Source organism: Hydra vulgaris, chromosome 12, assembly GCF_038396675.1.
Source record: "Hydra vulgaris chromosome 12, alternate assembly HydraT2T_AEP".
Taxonomy (NCBI): domain Eukaryota; kingdom Metazoa; phylum Cnidaria; class Hydrozoa; order Anthoathecata; family Hydridae; genus Hydra; species Hydra vulgaris.
The window spans coordinates 62,927,501-62,943,514 of NC_088931.1; the positions used below are offsets into that span (position 1 = coordinate 62,927,501).

A 16,014-nucleotide genomic window follows, 5' to 3' on the forward strand; every position below is an offset into this window, starting at 1 on the left:
ACTGGGTTTTTTTTTCCAGAAATTCAATTTTCAACAAATTGTCATCCTTTGTTGTTTGTATTTTACTGCCATACACCATAAAGCTTTGGACTCATGTGGTGTATAACTTTCCTTTAATAATTAAAAATATACCTCTTGTTGTCATAAAGTGGAGATCATTCTCTGAACTATGCTCAGGAATACCTCACTCTTGCCCTTGATGCCACTTTTACTCTGTCATTTTTTTCAACCTCTATTTTTAGAAGTTAAAAAAAATGACTGAGTAAAAGAGGCGTTTTTAGGTATTTATTAAAAGTACATTTTTCACACTCAAAACTGATAATATTAGGTGCATCTTTTACACCAATACATCCTTTGTGAACCCATTACTTTTTAAATTGTACACAAAAAAAAATATATCAAAACCCATTACTTTTTGAATTGTACAAAAAAAAAATATCAAAACCCATTACTTTTTGAATTGTACAAAAAAAAATATCAAAACCCATTACTTTTTGAGTAGTATAAAAAAATTTTTAGCATTTAAAAAATTTTTTAGTTTTTATAGCATTGATTAAAAATAGCAGCTGAACGAGGAGAAAACCATGAGAGTGAGATTTTAAACCATGAGAGTGAGACTTGAAACCATGAAAGTGAGACTTGAAACCATTAGAGTGAGACTTGAAATCATGAGAGTGAGACTTGAAACCATGAGAGTGAGACTTAAAACCATGAGAGTGAGACTTGACTTTTGTCTTGTAAATTCATATTCAGTTTCTTATGAAAAATAAATGTAAAAAATGGGCTTTAAAAGTAAGCAATATTTTAGTTAAATTTAGTGTTACTTTTCTTGTTGATAAAATAATTGTATAGAAAAATATTGTTTTATTATACTTTGTGATAATTGTTAATAAAAATTAATTTTTTTAAACAGAAAAAAACATAATACATAAACATAATCTTAAGTTATTTCTTTATCAGATTTTAATTTTTATTAGTTATTGGTATTGACTTATATGAAATCAATAAAAGAAAGCTTAAAAGTATTTGTTTGTGTTGTGTAAATTAGAAGTATTCTTTTTGTTTGTTTATCTTGTATTGGGTTTCTTTAAAAAATTGTTTTTAGACTATTGGTTTAAAAGCACTCAATCAAATAAACTGTTGTTATCATTTTTTTCCTGATGCAATTTTTTAATGTATCATTAAAATGATTTTGGAAAGTAAATCTTTTGTTTAAGGAGTTTTATAATGAGAGTGGATCTTTCTTGACATTAATATAGTAAAATAATTTTCTCACATTACTCAAGTTTGTTTAAGGTCTGTTCACACCTCTATGTTTATTTGGTTAAAATCTTTTACTTTTTTGTTTAATTTACTTTTTTGTTACATTATTCACAAAAACTGTATGGTTGCTGATCCATTCAAAAATATGTATATACCCTCAAAATTTAGTATCCAGCTAGATAATTAACATATAAAATGTAAAATGCAATGGAAAAGAAATTTTTAAATATTTTTTTCAGCAAAGTATACATTTAGTCGTCAAATTTAAAAATCTAGTAATATTATTTGTAAAAAATTTTTATTTAAAAAAATGTTTAATTGAAGTTAAAAGGGTTCCAGCTCTGGATTAATCCATCTGACTTATCAAACTAGGCATCTATCAAAATTAAATTTAATCCAATCAGCATATCCTCTACACTTACAGCATATCCTCTGCACTTACAGCATATCCTCTACACTTACAGCATATGCTCTATACTTACAGCATATGCTCTATTTTTTATGTTTTCATTTAATAGGTTCATATCATTGGACATATGCCTCCCAACAGTTTACTTAAATGGTGGAGCTACAATTATTATCGAATCATTGATCGTTATCACGAAATTATTAAAGCCCAGTTCTTTGGTCACACTCATCATGATGAGTTTATTCTCTTCTATGATATGAAAACTTATACTGTCCCAATTAAGTATGTATAAATGCAGTATGTATAAAGTATAATTGTGTTATAGTATAAATAACTTTAAAATATATTTTAAATTATGATGATTTGTTTTTATGTATGAAAACATTATCATTGTTATTAAAATATAATATAAAAAATAAGTTATAAATTTATTACTAATTTACAGTATTGCATATATTGCACCAAGTGTAACAACTTATAATGATTTAAATCCTGGATACCGAGTTTACCATATTGATGGGACCAATAGCAACAGCTCATGGGTAATATATATATAGTTCATTTCTGTGAAAATGATGCAGAGTTTTTTCTAATTTTTTTTCCTAACTTTTTTTAAGCATGTCGTGGACCATCAGACATATTTTTTTGACTTATCAGTGTCACATCTATATGCTAGTGAAGTTGCTGATTTACCTCTGTGGCAGCTGGAGTATTCTGCTCTGGTATTTTATTTATATAGGTGTAATAAAGATTAATTAGTTGTATTATTGTTGTAATCATTTAGCAATAATATAATTTTTTTAGAGTATGTACCCAATGAAAGATCTATCAGTTTCATCATGGAATGAATTGATATTAAAAATGGAGAAGGATGATAATCTTTTTAATAAATTTTACAGGTTTTTTTTTTTTTTATTAGTTTAACTCAGGTATAAATCTTAACATATAAATAAAGTTAATAATAATTAATTGAAATTTTAAAATGAAATAAAGGGAAGAAAATCTTATGCTAAGACTCTTGATGAAATTTTTCCCCTTTTTTTTGATATGTTTATATATTTAATATATTTTATGTTTAATATATTTATATGTTTAATATATTTTATGTTTAATATATTTTATGTTTAATATATTAGAACTTATTATAGTTTAATATATTAAAACTTATAAATTTTAATATATTAGAACTTGACATTTTTTGTTTTTAGAGCTTTCTACAAACAACACATTAAAGATACATGCACAGGACTTTGCAAACAAAACTTTCTATGTGTCTTAAAAACAGGGTTAAGTGGAAGTTTTCATAATTTTTGTGACTTTGCTGAAGAAGAACATTTCAAAGGTTTAAGAGCATGGATTAAAGAAACTTATAGTAAATGTTAAAGAAACTGTTCTGTTCTGTTTTCAACTTTTATTTGAAAGTTTTAAAATTTTAAAGACAACTGTAATATATTCTGTAATTTTTATGGCAATCTGTAATATACCTCAAAATTTTTATAGCAACATATATTAGGTTTGAAATTGAAAAGTACGTACTGTGTAATATTTGATTTTTGTAAATAATTGTAAATACACATGTTTATTAAATTTTTTTGTTTTGTTTTATAAATTTATTGATATTTTGTTATCTTTATAGTTATTCAGAATAATGAATGCTTCAACATGTAAAGTTATGTTAAATTGAGTTAATATTTCACAACTAAGTTTAAACTGTAGTTAATGTTTTAATTTATCTAGTACACACGTAACTTTAATATATAACAGTTAATTTTTTTTTACTGGTGATGTTCTTTATGTCTTTAATGTTATATACGTTTAGGTTAAAATGGTGTTTCATTTTTAGTCTGCTTCTTATCATCTCAATGTGTTTGTATGTATGTATATATGTATGTATATGTATATGTATATGTATATGTATATATATATATATATATATATATATATATATATATATATATATATATATATATATATATATATATATATATAGACACACACACACAAAAACAATTCATATCTAAGGACGCAATTTCTTGATATCATTTTTACGTTCTTATTCTAAAAACGTGTGCTTTAATTTTTCAGAAAAAGAAGAAAAAACGAAGAATAATGAAAGAAAAGATATATACGTATTTTTTTTTTTTAAATACAGAATATTTTATTAGGATTGGATGATAAGAAGCATTCTAACGCTTCTTTTAATCTATATGTATGTATGTAATTATATATATGTGTTTGTACATATAACTACTGCGTATTTATGTCTATATCGGTGACGCTTCAAAACCTCGCGTGAGTGATTTTTTAAAATTTTGATAAAAGATACATATTTAATGTTTTTATTAAAAAAAATTTTGTGTCAAACAAATAAAAGTTGTTATTAAAATAGGTTTTTATGCCTCCGTAAAAAATCTTGAAATTTGTTTATACTTAGTTTTGTAGTTTCGTATATGAACGATATACTGGTACTATTACGAAACATGAAGTTTTTTATTTTTAGATTTAAAAAAAAAAGGAAATGTTTTTTTTGAATGACCAACAGAAAGAACAGTTATCTTTGCTTAAACAAGTTGACGTAGGCATCGCAAAAGAATTTTGCAAGATTGCTGTAGATTTTTTGAAAGAAGGTACAAACCCAAAAAAGTATATATTAGCTGCACAAAAACTGAACACACAGTCTGATCAAATTCGTAAAAGCGTTGAAGCAATTATGCATGTACTAAATGAATCTGCCAAACTAGAATTAGATGAAATTGATTTTAGAGATTCATTAAAAGATATTGACTTTTCAGAAGATTTATTTCAGTTTTTTGTAGAATCTTATTTAACAAACAAAAATGATATACGAAATATATTACGTGATATGTCGATTGGTTTACCAAGATATACAAATCTTGAATGGCGTTTTGACATAATTAAATCAAGTCGAATGCTTAAACAGCAAACAACTCCTGAGATTTTGCTCAAATTATTTACAAGTGATAGTATGAATATGACAGAAGTAAAGATTTTAAAAACAGATCCAGTGAACTTACAACATTTGACATTAGTTCTTGAAGAAGCTCTTCGTGATCTTAAAAGTTCTCATTGTCGCCGAATTGCAAGAAGTATAAAATAATTCCTATTTATATTTATATAACATATATCATATATCAAATAAATATTCTATTTTTATAAACGAGTAGAGAAAATCTCACAAAAAGACATCTATTCTGTATGATAAAAAAATTTATTTGAAAATGTTTTGGCTACACTCATAAGACTTCAAAAAAAAATCACATTAAAAAGTTCATTTTTATTATGAGTTTAAGTTATTTGACTTAAATGAGTTAAATTTATGATTCACCTGTCAAGGTAAACCACAAACACTAATCAAACACTAAATCAAAACAATATTTTAGTTTTAAAAATTTAATAATTCTTAAAAATTTGTTTATAATAATAAAATGATATTTTTTGTTTTTTAACAACCGAATATTGTGCAGCAATATAAAACTTTGTAATCCACGCTTTATTCAATCGTTTATTTGCACCCAAACCACCCTAATTGTAGAAAATCACCGATCAAGATGAATTTCGTGATAAGAGCAACTAACACATGAGTAGGAAATAAAAACACAATACAGTATTTTATATATATATATATATATATATATATATATATATATATATATATATATATATATATATATATATATACATACATACATACATATAAATATATAGTTAAACAGTTTTAAAATGTATTTTACAAAATAGAGTGCTCAGTGTTTTTAAAAGAACAGAGCAATTATAAAGTAGTAGAAAAGCACTTAACAAAATTTTTTTTCATTTAACACTGTGTTTCAACAATAAAGACTCATCTGAAATGAATGATCAAATTAATAAAACTTCAATTTATACAAAAATTAAATTACAGGAAGTCGCAAATGTCTTGACTACTGTAAAGTTTCACACGTTTGTGGAATTTGCTGACACTATTATAAAAAGAATTCTTTAGAAATGATTATGCTTTTTTATAAAAATATTTTTTAAAAGGGGGATTTAATGAACTATTATTTGAGCTCACTTATTTTTATTGTTTATTAGGAGAAACTTATTTTCGTGTCTACATTTAGAAATCAATTCTGATTTTTTGTTTAATAAACATTCTTGGTTTGCAAGTGTAAATGAAAAAACTACAGAAAATTGTAATTGTAAACAAAAAAAACAATTGTCCAATGAGTGGAAGTTGTTTATCAAAAAATGTGGTATATAAATGTGTTGTTTCTCTAAGAATGTACCTGACTAAAATATTTAAAAATATATTGGTATAACAGAGGGTGAATGGAAAAAATGTTTTGCCAATCATAAGCAATCTTTTAAAAATAAAAAGTATTCAAAATATGTATGTAAATATATGCTGTCAAAATATATATATGAATTAAAACATAAAAATATTAATGATTTTATACTGAATTGGACCATCCTTAAAACAGTGCCTGCCTATAACAATATTTCCAAAAAGTGCATACTATGTCTACAAGAAAAATTTGAAATCAAGAATGTTTATTAAACAAAAAATCGGAATTGATTTCTAAATGCAGGCACGAAAATAAGTTTCTCCTAAAAAAACTATAAAAATAAGTGAGCTCAAATGATAGTTACATTAAATCCCCTTTTTAAAAAATATTTTTTTTAAAAGGCGTAAGTAATCATTTCTAAAGAAATCTTTATAATAAAAAAATTTTGTTATATATTTATATATATATATATATATATATATATATATATATATATATATATATATATATATACATATATAAATTAGTAGAAAATCACTTAACAAAAATTTTTTTCATAAAAAGAATTCTTTAGAAATGATTACTTATGCCTTTTTAAATATATATATATATATATATATATATATATATATATATATATATATATATATATATATATATATATATATATATATATGTATATATATATATATGTATATATATATATATATATATATATATATATATATATATATTTAGAAGAAAATTAAGATTTTTGATAAAATAAGTCACTCACCATGCCCTTGGATAACTTGATGCAGGAATTTTTTTTTTTAGAACCAGCTCTGATAATAATTTTTAAATAATTAGGTTACAAAAGTTCATCATTTGCGAACGCAGGAGGTACGAAATTTTTTCAAAAAATTTTTTAGTTTTAACTCTAATATATAGAGAGAAGATTGGTACTGACGTAAAAATGCTCTCTTGATAAGATTGTAAACATTATTCTAAATATAGTTTTTACTTTTAACATTTTTTAATCCATCTCTAATTTTTTAATAATTATTTCAGTTTACTGAAATAACCATTTATTCTGGTGACTATCCAACATTTTTGTCAAGGATTTTTAATATTTCTTCCTTGATCCTACAATAAAATAAGTTACGGTTTCATAGTATAAATATAAGATTAACTGATTTTATTTTATAACCATTAAGTATAAAATTTACAAATTTAAATAAAATTTATGTTTCTTTCCGTGTATGTGTGTATACAAATATATATATATATATATATATATATATATATATATATATATATATATATATATATATCCTTGTATATATGTATTGTATATGCTATAGAGGTAATTCCTTTATTTCTTATTACGATGTTTATTAACAGTATCACGAGTTTATTAACTTATTAATCACAAGTTTTACTATTTCTACACAATAGCGTAACTGTACACTCCAACAATTATTAAAGTAATTAAGTTATATAGCGTTAATTCCCGTTAAGTTAAATAACGTTTAACTCGAACTTTTGTTATCTCGATCTGTTTCATTTGGTCCCTTGAAATTGTTTAATTAATTACGATTAAAAATTTCCGGTTAAGTGGAACCTTGGATAACTCGATAAGTCGAACCATTTTTTCGTCTCTTTTCAGCAAATTTCTTCAGTTAACTCTAGCTAGAAGCTAGAAGCTAGAAAGCTATAGCTTTTCGTATGGGTAATGAAGAAATCATTTCTTCCAAAACATAAATATCAGCTTTAAAATTATAGGGAACTGTAAGTTGCAATTCTCTTGCAAAATCAAGCATTCAAAATCACGTATTCGAAACAGAGTTATAACTATACAAATGAATATTTTATATGCTGAAAGATTTGATTATTTCAGTACCTAAATGCCTGGTTATTTCAGTACTTAGTCGTCTTGTTAACTTATTCCTTCAAAAATTTTAAGTTTTTTAATTTGCGATGTATTCTAAATAAAATGGTTGTGTACTCAAATTTACGGAAATCTATTTTAAAAATGTCTAAACGCAAATGGGTATAGTTTGTGTACCTAGGGCTAATTTATCTTAGGGCTATGACTTTATCCAAAAACTATAAAGTTTTAAGTTATGCATCTCAGTCAGGTGATCAATTATAAATTTTTTTTTTACTTTTAAAACCTATTATGATTCTTACTACGGCATATTATAATCGGAAAACACTTTTTGATGCTCTAATGTTTTGCTGCTGGTATCTTATAATTTTTTATAATCCTAGATAAAATGCATTACTATAAATTACCGTATACGATATTTTTTGTTATTCAAGTACTAAATGCAATGTTACATTGCATTTAGTACATTGCATTAGGTACGTGTGCAAAATTTTTTAACTATTCAGCTATTTAATTATTATACAACATTGTAAAGAGCTTTAAATCAGTATTACAATGGTGAAAATTTCACAAAAAACGAATGATTCTACTAAAAGTTATGCCTATTTTAGTGTCAAAAATTCATTATAAAGAATGCTTAAGAAAACTGCAACCAACTTAAAAAATTAGCATTCGGCTTACTGTTGTTTTATAATAGAACTTCATTGTTTAGTTTTCAGCGCATTTCTTTGCCTCGGTTATATTTTTATTCAAAAAAAAATTAATGTTGTTTAAATAAAAAAGTTATTTTTATTAACCAATTAAAAAAATTATAAATAATAATAAGATAAATCAATTTCTATATGATTAAAAGTTTTATTCATAAATTTATTTATTTTATAACTTTTTTATTAAAGATAATACTTATTATATAACACTTTACATATATAGGCTTATATATTAAAACGCGTAGTCCATTTGTTGCGTATATATGTTCATAGCCTTCTAGAAGGTGAACAGTGAACTGAAAGAAAATTATAATCTCTTTAGTTATATCTATTTTTTGCAAGCGAAAAATGCGACTCGAGGAAAAAATCGGGAAAGGATGTGATTTATGTAATAGCAATAGTTTTGGGGAAAAAACGAGGCCTGTTTTCCCCACCGTACCATTGTTATTACTCAAGCCACATAAATATTCGACTTAAGACATGATAGGTATTAAAAAATACAATAATAAAAATTGTTTAATTACTTTGACAATTAGCGATAACATTTCATGTTAGTTATTATTTAAAGAGATGAAGACATGTATTTAGAAAAAGCGCATCAGAATATCTTTTGTATATCGCCTTGATTAATACCGAATAATACGCCCACCCCAATCAATAAAAGATTTATTTGTTTTAAAATATACTTCGTAATATAAAATTTAAACCAAATTAATTGTTTTCCATATGCTTATTAATATCTTTAACATAATTGTGGCTATGAAAATAGTCTAGTTTTGAAGCAAATCTAGCATTGACATCCAAAAATAGAAAAAGTCGTTCCTTCGAGAATATCTAAAAAAAATTTTAAATTTTTAAATAAATATATAGATCACCATAGCACAACCATTATTAATAGAGAAGGCATATGTCCTGAAAAAAATTAATGTCTCAGATGTTATAAATATGTGAATACTGTATAATTTAATCTTATAAGTATAAATTAACCTCTTTCCTGACTTATTACAGATCCATAGAAGCAATAGTATATTTTTCAGTTTTCCTGCTCTGAGTTAAAACCTAGCAATTATAGATAAAATACATCAGATATTTAAAATAATTACTAAAAAAACCCATCAAAAATTAGGGGGAAAAAAGCTTTTTATTTTAAGTTAAAAATAAATTAAAATAACTTAACTTCTGATGCATAACACATTATGCTATTAAAACAGAAATATTAATGGAACTAAATGACTTCTCTAATTTGTTGCCTGAAAAAGAAAAGATATGATGTATAAAAATAATAATCAAAAAAACTGATTTCTTGTTGAAACAGTTGAAACAGTATATCAAAGCCAGGTTATTGGCTCAAAGCCAATAGTAAATGAGCTTTGGTTTCCCATAGCATGTTGCAACCAAGCCAACCCTGGTTGTTGGATGTCGGTAACTACCCGACTACCTTAAATAAGATCTGATACATAAAAATAATCAATGAAAGAATTATAAATCTTTCCATAATCTTATCAACAACAGCAAAAAAAAGAGGGTGAGGGAGCTTAATATACACATTAGGCATTGAAAAAATATTGCTAACCAATACACTTTTTTTTTGTTTTTTTTGTGTTTTTTTGTTATTCACCTCCTCAAGGCCGAGAAGGCCACTACAGATGAGGAGGCTACTTAATAGTCGTTATAACCCTCTCTCAACTCTATAACTCCGAAACAGGAACCTTGACGAACAAGGCCGCTGCGTGGAGAAACAAGTTGAAACACTTACCTAATCTGTAAATGAAAACTATTAATGCAAGTATATAGACCATACTATGATTTACAATAACACATACCTTATCATAATTAATTTGCACATCATTTTTTTATGATATTACCATATTACCACTGATGATGTCTGCAGAAAGTTGGTATTTGCTCATTTCATACTCGACAGCATCATCATCCTCATTTTCATTTGGTTTCCAATAAGAAACTATGTATATACCACTGTTCTTCTTTTTAATGCTAAGAAGTCTGCCAAAATATACATCTTGGCTGTTAGTGGCTTTATCAAACCTCAATTGGCAAATACATCTTCCAATAGCAGCTCCAATAAGATTTTCTTCAATATTAGCCTCATTATTTTCTAAGTCAGGAAATATTTCTTTTATCTGATTAGGCATACAATTTTTTAAAATTTATTCTATTTTCCTCTGTTCTTTGTCCTTTTTATTTTGAATTTTGTCAGCCATACGCTTTATAAGTTCTGACATCATTTCTTTATGACATTGTGCATTTGAAAATCGAATTTTTCTGGCATTAGAAATAGCCAATAATATTAATTTGTCTTGAATATCAGTAGGCTTTTTGGAGAGTAGAGCAGTTGTTTTATTTTTTCAAGCACGAAGTTTTAAAAGAAAACACAGCATGGCACTGGAGCTTTTTGCTTTGCAACATACTCATAAGTTCTTCTGAGTCAATGTTGTGAAGTCTTGCTGATTTAATCTGGTTCATAATTTGATCATTAAAACTCATGTTGAACTGACGCTTGTACTGCCTGTCAATGACGCTAACAACAGTTTTCAGACATTCAGCTAATGTTTTACTCATTTCATCAGTTACTGGCTGATTATTGAATCAAAAACAGGATCTTTAATAATATTTCCAAAAAAAATGTTTTTTGAACATTTTTGACAATCTGAATTCAGATATGTAGTGACCTGGTACATATCTGAATGCCAGATATGTACCAGGTCACTACATATCTGAATGCCAGATATGTAGTGACCTGATGTGATATAAAATTTTGTCATCCAAGGACCAGTCAGTAGCTTTCCAATTAAAGCTAGGGCACATAAATCACGGATACCTGAAACTAAAAATTTATAAACAAGCCATAGTATTAGTCTCTAATAATCTATAACCCCCTAACTATTGCTGCAAGTATCATTGCTATTGGTTTTAAAGGTTTATCCCATTGCCTTTAATATTGCACCCCTTCCTATCAATTTAAGATCTAAATGTGTCCAAGAATGGAAACAATCATATAAAAGATTCACCTGTTTCAGATGTAAAATCTTGAAACAAACTATGTCAGACCTCCACATAACGCTAAGCCAGAATACAGAAATGTCTTCAATATTTCATAGTGATGAATCAAAATACCACATGTGTGAAAAAGAATGTGTAGTCTGTTTACTCTGTAGCATGGTAGCAGTCCTCTGGGCAGCTTGTGTTGGTCCAAAAAGGATATAAAACCCTTTAGGTCACCTTTAAATAACATAAAGTAATTATTTTAAAGAGCATAAAGAGCATGTGAAATAAGAAACATTTATATGTTAATAAAAAAAGTATTTTAGATTTATATATCTTATTTCACTAAATTACATTGTATTAAAGTAAAAAAGTGCGATTAAGATTATACATGTACCTTTTGCATCTTCATAGCGAAGTTTGTTTAGCTGTAAAACATTATTTGCTGCAATGCAGTCTCTTCCAAAAAGTTTTCCTTTAGAGGTCTCTAATGCTTTGAGTGAAGACTTACACGAACTGGTCATTGTGTGCATAGGGTGAATGTGACAGTTTAGTTCATTTAATAATTTCTGCCTAAAAAAGTTTAATATAGTAACTGTAGCAAGGTTTGATGCTACTCTGTCACTCATTGTGTTAGTTATGTTTCCAATAATAGTACTTCGCACATCAGTGAATTGTAACTGGTAGAAGTCACTATATAACTTGGCAAGATTATCAACAGATTTTGTAATGTGACTCTGATAGCTGTAAGCTGTACCTCCAGGAAGTTGATCAATAGCTACAACCATGCATGCTGATTCTGTTGTTAAGTGCACAACATTTACATGAACACTCTCCTGTGTTGCTGCATCAAAACCAAGTGTCAGATTTTTTGTTGAGAAAGCTATTTCAGTGGTCAGTAAGTCTGATATTACACCTAGCTCATGCATCATTTATTCCACAGTTGTGCGATGTGGAATGTGACTAAATTGATAGCCAGTGTGTTCTCCAATTTTACTGAGCAGAGTTGGAACACTATGTGTAGGAACTTGGCACACAAGCATGCATATATAAGTGCTTTAATACCTGCTGAGTAGCATTTTTCATTTTTGGTGTTTTATGTTATTTGTTGCATTTGCTCCACTTTTTCATGTAAAATCATGTCATTTTGCAGTACTAGAATTTCAGAATTTTTGTCAGCAAGTTGTTGGCTTAACATAGCCTTTTGATAAGATAAGTTGCTTTGGGTAAATTTCAACTGTAGTTTTAAAATAAAAATGTGATTTTGAAGTTTCTTTAACTGTAAATTCAAATACTTTTCCTTTAATTTTTTTCAAAGATTAAGGATTGTCTTTTCTATGCAAGCAATAATCTGATTTAGATATTTTAATTGGTATGGCCGGGCCTTTGCCTTTTCTTTTAACTCTTTTAGATCCTCTTTATGTTTTCGTTTTTTATTTGCCATTTCATTTGCCAAAATGGTTAACCTCTTTTGCAAAACTTTTTTCCTAGGACTTAACTGATCAGCTCTCAATCTGGGTGGTAGCGGTTCATGAAAAAAGCTTATTAAAGTGGGACCAGATAAAGAAGAAGTTAAGTAATTACTACTTGATACAGATAAAACACTGATGTGTTGAGAAGATAAAACAGAAGAACACGAAACAATGTTACTTGGGCTTGTGGTTGAATGCAATGGTTGTGGCATAGCAGATATTGATTTTTGGTATGCAAAGAGCATGTTGCAGATATTTATAAATTGTTTAGAATCCCTTGAAAAATTACGTGCATAGAATTTGGATCTATTTACTAATTGCACAATCTGACTTCTACATATTTTGAAATTAAAAAGTTTATTGACTATTTCAACAGTTGTTTTAAATGATTCATTGTTGGATAGGAATATATTTAATATATGTCCATTTTTACAATCAATATTTAAATGAGTTGGCATTGTAACAAGCTAAATAATTTTTGCATTGTTACAAGCTAAATAATTTTTGGCTTCACCATAAAATAGATGATTCTTTTTAGATCCCATAATGCTCTAAAAAAAATTTTTATAATTATAACAATTATTTTATTGAATCAGCTTTAATCATTATTACACTTTTTTTTTTGAAAAAGCTATATTACATGCTAAAGAAAAAAAATCACTTGAATCTTGTAAATATATAGAATAAATATATAACATAGTTTTTTTTGTGAGTGTGTAAACCATGTTTTGAATACTTTAAAAAAATTACCAATATTTTCAATAAAGTTTCATTCTTCTAAAAAAACAACTTTTTAATGATTAAAAATATACTAAATGCGGCGCTATGCAGTTTCTCTCTCCTCCCCCCCCCCCTTTTTTTTTTTTTTTTTTGCTGATTATGATAGAGAATTTTATGCTGGTTATGAATCGTATAAAAACATACGTCTGAAAATCAACAAAAAGTGCTCTAATTCGCTGTTGAAGTTTAAAAAATTACACTAAAAAACGCTTATATTCGCCATTTTTTTAAAACGTTTTTACATCAAAGTATATATCTTAAAATCAATCGTTTAGAAAATCTTTTTTTAATTACGCAACCCGGTTTTTATTGTCGTCAAAATTAAATTATATTTAAATTAAATTAAATGTTTTTTTTGACATATTTTATATATTTTTAATTAATTTTTTAAAAATTAATTTAAGATTTTGCTTTTTAAATGTACATAAATTGACTGACAAATAGGGATTGGCGCAATTAAATGTACATAAATCGACTGAAAAATAGGGATTAACGCAATGGAATGTAAATACATCGACTGATAAATAGGGATTGGCACAGCTAAATGCACATACAACGACTGACAAATAGGGATTGGCGCGATTAAAAGTACATGATTTGAGACAGGGTTAGGGTTTGGGCCAGAGATAAATCAGAAAATGATGCGCTTCAGCATTTTTTAACAGTTTTGCTTTACATTTTTGATAGAAACCAGGCTTTTTTAAATTTATCGTTGAAAAGAATTTTATTTATAACCGAGTATGAAAAAATGGCGAATATTAGCGTTTTTTAGTGTAATTTTTTAAACTTCAACAGCGATTTAGAGCACTTTTTGTTGGTTTTCAGACCTATGTTTTTATACAATTCCTAATCAGCATAAAATTCTCTATCATATTCAGCAATAAAAAAAAAGGGGAGGGGGAGAAACTGCAGTAGCGCCCAAAATAATCATAATCCCCCCCCTCCTCCCCCACGACCTCTACAACGAATAATTAGTACCTTTACTGCGTGCAAAAATAGAGTATGAGCGTGTTATTATTTTTTAATGAAATTTGGCTGGTACATAGAAAACACATATATAAAATTGACTAAAAAGTTAGAAAAGAAACCCATCATGCCTTCAATATCAAATCACTTCCAGAACAGGAACGAAGTTTTCAGTAGCAATGAAATCACTAAAAACGTTAGTAACTGCAAAAAAAAACAGGTTGCAATAAACTTACAACATTCTACTTTTAAAATATTATCAAAGTCAATAAAAAATTCTAAAAAAAAGACAAGAATAATCCATCCTTATGACACTTACTTCGAGCACGCGTTGAAAAAATGTTCACAGATTTTATCTTTAAAATCGGTGCCGTAATTAGCAGATACGCACGTACCTACATCGAATGTACATTTAATTTCCTCACTATCCGGGTTTGTTAATAAATGACGCTTTTCATAAGGTTATCAATTCTTGTACCTAGAATCATATAGTTTGCTTGTACCTAAAGTTATATGCGTGTTTCTCTGATGAAGAATTTGTTTAACCACAAAGTAAATTGTTGAATTGGTGCAGAGCATTTATTTTAGCGGTTGTTTTGAGATTACCATTTGCGCGTAGACTTATTCGTTAATTTTAAAGAACCCTTGAGACTAAACATTTTTAAATGTTAGTAATTTCAAGTAACACTAGATAAAAACAATCTAAGATTAAACATATTTTTAATAAAATTTATGTTTCTATCTATGTTGCTGTTTAATATGGAGTTAAACCTAGTTTTAAAGTTTAAACCTAGTTTAAACCTAGTTTTCAGAGAGAGGCCTAGTTTAAACCTAGTTTAAACTAGGCTAGATTTAATAGCTTGCGGCCCTAGGTACAACTAAAATAAAGCTTATTGTACCTAGTCCCACTAATTTTTAAGTCCTTCTACATGACAGACTTTTATAATTTAACTCATCATATTAATACAAAACAGTTAGTATAAAGATGCGATCAGCTACCTTAGATTCACGGACCTAGGAACACGAAGTCTATTAAATCATAAAACAAATTACTTTCGATAACATAAATCTAAAAAAAATCCTAATTTTTTACCTCTTGACGCAGACCCAAAATATTTTATTTTTCAAACAAACAAAAAAAAAAAAAAATGAACTCGGAACAAGCACTATTGTCTTGAATAAATATTTTAGTTACCTATATATATATATATATATATATATATATATATATATATATATATATATATATATATATATATAT

The 16,014-nt window shown here is 26.7% G+C and overlaps 3 protein-coding genes across 9 annotated transcripts in view; 2 read left to right on the forward strand and 1 right to left on the reverse strand.

Moving 5' to 3' along the window:
• LOC100199471 (sphingomyelin phosphodiesterase) overlaps window positions 1–3,259 on the forward strand; it is a 53,377-nt gene extending 50,118 nt beyond the window's left edge. For all 3 annotated transcript variants that reach the window (XM_065814038.1, XM_065814040.1, XM_065814039.1), the window contains 5 exons: window positions 1,782–1,954; window positions 2,118–2,214; window positions 2,290–2,394; window positions 2,477–2,571; window positions 2,881–3,259. In XM_065814038.1, coding sequence (XP_065670110.1) covers window positions 1,782–1,954; window positions 2,118–2,214; window positions 2,290–2,394; window positions 2,477–2,571; window positions 2,881–3,055 — 645 coding nt within the window. In that variant the 3' untranslated portion in view covers window positions 3,056–3,259. The remainder of the gene's footprint in view (window positions 1–1,781; window positions 1,955–2,117; window positions 2,215–2,289; window positions 2,395–2,476; window positions 2,572–2,880) is intronic.
• Window positions 3,260–4,138: 879 nt separating this feature from the next.
• On the forward strand, window positions 4,139–4,912 carry LOC101236968 (COMM domain-containing protein 2). Its single transcript, XM_065814041.1, has one exon. The coding sequence runs from the start codon at window positions 4,191–4,193 to the stop codon at window positions 4,788–4,790; it is 600 nt and encodes a 199-aa protein (XP_065670113.1). The 5' UTR covers window positions 4,139–4,190; the 3' UTR covers window positions 4,791–4,912.
• A 4,285-nt stretch (window positions 4,913–9,197) lies between these two features.
• On the reverse strand, window positions 9,198–14,032 carry LOC136088908 (uncharacterized). 5 transcript variants are annotated; one of them, XM_065814045.1, is made up of 7 exons: window positions 13,758–13,854; window positions 11,933–13,558; window positions 11,562–11,772; window positions 11,291–11,377; window positions 10,356–11,222; window positions 9,520–9,782; window positions 9,198–9,366 (listed from the first exon to the last, which is right to left on the reverse strand). In XM_065814045.1, the coding sequence occupies exons 2-3, from the start codon at window positions 12,465–12,467 to the stop codon at window positions 11,591–11,593; spliced, it is 717 nt and encodes a 238-aa protein (XP_065670117.1). In that variant the 5' UTR covers window positions 12,468–13,558; window positions 13,758–13,854; the 3' UTR covers window positions 9,198–9,366; window positions 9,520–9,782; window positions 10,356–11,222; window positions 11,291–11,377; window positions 11,562–11,590. The 5 variants fall into 5 exon arrangements, with proteins under 5 accessions (XP_065670117.1, XP_065670116.1, XP_065670115.1 ...); XM_065814044.1 differs by having other exon boundaries at window positions 10,356–11,377; window positions 13,758–14,032; XM_065814043.1 differs by having other exon boundaries at window positions 9,520–11,222; window positions 13,758–13,860.
• Window positions 14,033–16,014: the final 1,982 nt, after the last annotated feature.

Bases quoted from the DNA above. Each gene is read 5' to 3' on its own strand.
- LOC101236968 (XM_065814041.1), top strand. From the start codon at position 4,191: ATGTTTTTTTTGAATGACCAACAGAAAGAACAGTTATCTTTGCTTAAA.
- LOC136088908 (XM_065814044.1), bottom strand. From the start codon at position 12,467: ATGATGCATGAGCTAGGTGTAATATCAGACTTACTGACCACTGAAATA. The intron at 11,773-11,932 runs GTACATGTATAA...TGTTATTTAAAG, and splicing joins TCGCTATGAAGATGCAAAAG to GTGACCTAAAGGGTTTTATA.